Here is a 6,000-nt window from a genome sequence, read left to right on the forward strand (position 1 = left end):
AGTTAGTCCTTCTCTCAGAAATACAGTTAGTCCATCTCTCAGAAATACAGTTAGTCCTTCTCTTAGAAATACACTTAGTCCATCTCTCAGAAATACAGTTAGTCCATCTCTCAGAAATACAGTTAGTCCATCTCTCAGAAATACAGTTAGTCCTTCTCTCAGAAATACAGTTAGTCCTTCTCTCAGAACTACAGTTCATCCTTCTCTCAGAAATACAGTTAGTCCATCTCTCAGAAATACAATTAGTCCATCTCTCAGAAATACAGTTAGTCCTTCTCTCAGAAATACTGTTAGTCCTTCTCTCAGAAATACAGTTAGTCCATCTCTCAGAAATACAGTTAGTCCATCTCTCAGAAATACAGTTAGTCCTTTCAGAAATACAATTAGTCCATCTCTCAGAATTACAGTTAGTCCTTCTCTCAGAATTACAGTTAGTCCATCTCTCAGAAATACAGTTAGTCCATCTCTCAGAAGTACAGTTAGTCCATCTCTCAGAAATACAGTTAGTCCATCTCTCAGAAATACACTTAGTCCATCTCTCAGAAATACAGTTAGTCCATCTCTCAGAAGTACAGTTAGTCCATCTCTCAGAAATACAGTTAGTCCTTCTCTCAGAAATACACTTACTCCTTCTCTCAGAAATACACTTAGTCCTTCTCTCAAAAATACAGTTAGTCCTTCTCTCAGAAATACTGTTAGTCCATCTCTCAGAAATACTGTTAGTCCATCTCTCAGAAATACAGTTAGTCCTTCTCTCAGAAATACAGTTAGTCCTTCTCTCAGAAATACACTTAGTCCTTCTCTCAGAAATACAGTTAGTCCATCTCTCAGAAATACAGTTAGTCCTCTCAGAAATACAGTTAGTCCTTCTCTCAGAAATACTGTTAGTCCATCTCTCAGAAATACAGTTAGTCCATCTCTCAGAAATACAGTTAGTCCATCTCTCAGAAATACAGTTAGTCCTTCTCTCAGAACTACAGTTCATCCTTCTCTCAGAAATACAGTTCATCCATCTCTCAGAAATACAGTTAGTCCATCTCTCAGAAATACAGTTAGTCCTCTCAGAAATACAGTTAGTCCTTCTCTCAGAAATACAGTTCGTCCATCTCTCAGAAATACAGTTAGTCCATCTCTCAGAAATACAGTTAGTCCATCTCTCAGAAATACAGTTAGTCCATCTCTCAGAAATACAGTTAGTCCATCTCTCAGAAATACAGTTAGTCCATCTCTCAGAAATACAGTTAGTCCTTCTCTCAGAAATACTGTTAGTCCATCTCTCAGAAATACAGTTAGTCCATCTCTCAGAAATACAGTTAGTCCATCTCTCAGAAATACAGTTAGTCCATCTCTCAGAAATACTGTTAGTCCATCTCTCAGAAATACAGTTAGTCCATCTCTCAGAAATACAGTTAGTCCATCTCTCAGAAATACAGTTAGTCCTTCTCTCAGAACTACAGTTCATCCTTCTCTCAGAAATACAGTTCATCCATCTCTCAGAAATACAGTTAGTCCTCTCAGAAATACAGTTAGTCCTTCTCTCAGAAATACTGTTAGTCCATCTCTCAGAAATACAGTTAGTCCTTCTCTCAGAAATACTGTTAGTCCATCTCTCAGAAATACAGTTAGTCCATCTCTCAGAAATACAGTTAGTCCATCTCTCAGAAATACAGTTAGTCCATCTCTCAAAAATACTGTTAGTCCATCTCTCAGAAATACAGTTAGTCCATCTCTCAGAAATACAGTTAGTCCATCTCTCAGAAATACAGTTAGTCCTTCTCTCAGAACTACAGTTCATCCTTCTCTCAGAAATACAGTTCATCCATCTCTCAGAAATACATTTAGTCCTCCTCTCAGAAATATAGTTAATTATTCTCTTAGAAGTGTAGAATATCTATGGTCAGTGCACACTTTTGGAAACATGAGCATAAGTTTTTATGAATAAGGAAATAAACTGGTAATATATGTTGGTAAATAGTGACAGTAAGGTGGAAACTATGATGGAAATAGTGACATTTAGAAATTTGGGTAAGTTGTGGGAAGAAGAGAACACAGACATTTTGGAATTGACACTTTAACATCTGAAAAATATAGTTAGTTCTCATTTCTGAAACAGATTGTCCCAATTTCAGTAATGCCGTTACTTAGTTAATCTTCATTTCAAAAATACACATAGTTAGTTCACATATCAGATATAAAATTAGTCTACATGTAAGAAATGTAATTAGTCCTCATTTCATTTTGTTGGTTCTTTTGGAAATCTAGTGAAAATATACTTGGTTCATGTTGATTCATTTGAAATTAGATCCTTTTGTGTGAGGGGTATTGTCCTCTTTGTGTCTTTGAAGAAGGATTTTGATTAGAGGGTCTCTTTAATCTCTGAAGTAGAGCCTCTTTTTCTCAGACAGGCCTTTTTATTGTTGTTTTCATTGCAATGAATGTTTTTTATCTGGCAGCGCTGCTAACTTGAGAGGCAGTTCCAACATGGAGTAACAGGCCTGTGTTTGGCTATCTTTACTATCTCATGTCTATGATCTAGTGATTAGACTGTTCAGTTCACAACTACAAGGTCATAGGTTCGATTTGTGAACCAAGCAGCACATTGTGTGCTTGAGCAAGGCACTTCATTTTATACTACTTCAATCTACTCAGCTAAAAATGCATATCAGCCAAGTGCTAGTGCAGTCCTCTCTCTCCTATCTATCATATATTCAATTGTTCTGTCGGTTTATGGGTAAGAAGGCCAAGAGGATGTTTATGTTTGCTCATGGATATATTGGTACGTAAAAACAATCTGTATGAGCATGATTATACTATCAAGCTATACCTGCTGATAAGCAGGAAGAAGTGTCTGGAGAGAGCCCTTGCATCTACACAAGGAGTTTGCAACTATCGAAAGACATAATTATGAATTTGATTGTTTCTCAAATATAGAATTTCATAATAAAAGGCAGGCAAAAGATTGTTAATAGAGTGTTGACTTAAAAGGTGGTAGTAAATAATTTGAAAGGTGAAGTATAGATGGCATTTAAAGGATCATGGGAAAGAACAAAGGTTTGTGAATGGCTTTAAGTTCTCTATTAGAAGTTTTCCACAAAAAGCAGGTGGTTTTTCTCAAAGTTGTGTTAGATTTTTCATTGGCGAAATCCATTCCTTATTATTTGTCAGAGACATCTTTGAATATCTGTTGGGGGAAGATATTATGAAGCATTTTCAGTCTACTGGATACAGTGGTATTATTCTATTTTATTTTGGATCTAGTTAATGATATCAAAAGAGCTGTTTTGTTGTTGGGATATCCTTGTTTGAGTTAGGTTCTATATAAACATTACCTATAGTTAATTTTGGTTTTGTACTTTTACTGTATTTTATCTTTTACTTATTTCAATAATTGGACTGCTGGAACACTGCCTTGAAGGGTTTAGTCAAACAAATTGTACTTATTTTATCAGTATTTTTTGCTAAACTGGTAAGTTACTGGGACATTATCCAACACCAGTTATCAAGTGGTAGGGGTATCAAACACAAAGCCACACATACACATATACAACAGGCTTCCACACAATTTCCATCTACCAAATTCACTCGCAAAACATTGTTTGGCCCAGGGCTACAGTAGAAGAAACTTGCCCAAGGTGTGCTGCACTGTTGGACTGTTTCCAGAACAATGTTGTTGGGAAGCAAGCTTCTTAACCACACAGCCAAAGTCAAGTGTTTAAATTGGTTTTGTTTCTTGCAAAAGAGACATATTAATCCCGTTTTGGTCTGGATTGCAATCATCTGCTAATTCTTCTTTGTATTACTTTTACCAAAACTACGTGCAATATGTAACAGTTCCACTATACTGTTATATTTCTGCAAAAACAGTTTTCGTGAAAAATAAACAGATGAAGTAAAATGAAAAGCAATTCTAACAACTGGCATTCTCATTAGTTAGTCTAATGAAACTTGATTCATGTTTTGTGTTGGTAAATTCACACAAACTAGATATGGAGTTAAAAGAATTGTAAATTAAAAAAATCAGCGTGAAATCACTATTGCAGAATGAAATTGAACTTTTTTCTCTGCACATTTATCTGAAGCAGCTTCACATGGGCTGTGTTTAAGCATCTCTGACCTGGCATGTATATAGGAACTTTACCTTAATGTCGACCTTTGTGCTGATCTTTTACACTTGTTATACAAGATTGTCCTTTTTTTTTTTCCTATTAATCACAAGAAATGTGTCCTTGTCGTTTCTTGTGATCAGCAAAGAGTAAATCTCTAGTCGGCAATTTTGTTGTTTTTCAGTCAATTCAGGAGGCGCCCATTTGTTGAACTTCTTCACCTTGGCCGATTACATCACGATACCGGGAAGCAGTTGCAATGCTATGCCAAGCACTTCTGTAATTTCTCGTACCATTTTTCTTGGATCGGCTTCAAGTAAGGTTTTCAGATAATAAGGCTGTCATTACACCAGTTGAATGGACATTTACTACATTCTTTATATTCAAGGCCTACCTCTCCAGAAGGAAACATTCAAATCGGCATTTTACTGTGAGTCTATTAGCAGTGTTCTTGCTCTATGCTTGATGCAAGTTGCTTTGCTTACATTCAGAACTGGTTTGAATTTTTGTAGTAAAACTTGGCACAGTTTTGCTTCAAATAAACACTTCAGATATTTCGGTTTTGCATCACAAACTAAAGCTCATATTACAAAACAAATGATTTAAGTTGGGTTCAACAGCTGTAAAAACATAAATAGCATGTTTTTAAAAACTGTCAAGATAAAATTTCCCCATATTGTTTTATTCTTCCACTTGTTTCAGTCATTGGACTGCAGCCATGCTGGAGCAATGTCTTGAAAGGTTTTAGTTGAATAAATCAACTCCAGTTCTATTTTTAAGTTCAGTATTCTATCAGTCTCTTTTGCCAAAACACTAAAATTACAGGGACACAAACCAACTAACATCAGTTGTTAAAAGGGGCTGGGGATAAGACAAACATGCACACATGACAGGCTTCAACACAATTTCTGTATACTAGATTTATTCACAAGACAATTAGTTGGCCTGGAGCTATAGTAGAAGACTCTTGCCTAAGGTGCTACATAGTGGGACTGAACCTGAAACTATATGGTTGCAAACCAAACTTCTTAATCACACATCCATGCCTGCACCTATATAAATCAATTATATTATCTACATATTAACTGGGAATAATAGATTTCTCCACTTATTCTTATTGTAGAGTAATTTTGCTCCACAAATTATGCCCAGACTGACTTAGATATTACATTTCTAGTAAGTACAAGATTCCAGATTCTTAGTGTAATTCTTTCAATGTTACAGTTTTCTAAGAAGTTTGTTTGGTAATAAAGTATCTTGGCTTATTCCTGCCTTTTATAATATAACCATTGTGTCATCATGTTCAGTCTATCGCATCATATTTAAATATTTCTAAAATTCATCAATCTGTCTGTCTTTTCTCTGTACTAGGGGAAGTCTTTATTAGTCACTTATATGTAGAACTTAGGTGTCTTCCCTAATAAGGTTTACTGTAGAAAGTTAGAGAGTCAAACACTCTACTCAGTGATATGTCGCATTCATAGTTCTTACTACATAATGTCTTTTTTTCTTTAATACTGTGGACTCAGTAATTTTAGTTTCCCTGTTCATATAAGATTCTTTCCAAGATAGTTCTACAAATTAAGTGGTTGGCATTAGGAAGGGCATCCAGCTGTAGAAACTCTGCCAGATCAGATTGGGGCCTGGTGCAACCACCTGGTTTGCCAGTCCTCAGTCAAATCGTCCAATCCATGCTAGCATAGAAAGTGGATGTTAAACGATGATGATGATGACAAGCTGGCAGGATCGTTAGTGTGTCAAACAAAATGCGAAGTAATATTTCTTGTGGCTCTTTGTGTTCTGTGTTCTAATCCAGTCAAGGTCAACTTTACCTTTCATCCTTTCATGGTCGATGAAATAAAGTATCTGTGAGGGACTGGGGTTGAAGCAATCGACT

General features: G+C 35.9%; 1 protein-coding gene across 1 annotated transcript in view; it reads left to right on the plus strand.

Annotated features, from left to right (window-relative positions):
* Positions 1-6,000, plus strand: part of LOC106877592 (uncharacterized) — an 80,643-nt gene that overhangs the window by 45,180 nt on the left and 29,463 nt on the right. Inside the window, exon 4 of the mRNA XM_089355945.1 lies at positions 4,288-4,420. Within this exon, the coding sequence (XP_089212071.1) occupies positions 4,288-4,420 (133 nt within the window). The remainder of the gene's footprint in view (positions 1-4,287; positions 4,421-6,000) is intronic.

The sequence above is a fragment of the Octopus bimaculoides genome, chromosome 1 (assembly GCF_046866305.1).
Source record: "Octopus bimaculoides isolate indiv1 chromosome 1, ASM4686630v1, whole genome shotgun sequence".
Taxonomy (NCBI): domain Eukaryota; kingdom Metazoa; phylum Mollusca; class Cephalopoda; order Octopoda; family Octopodidae; genus Octopus; species Octopus bimaculoides.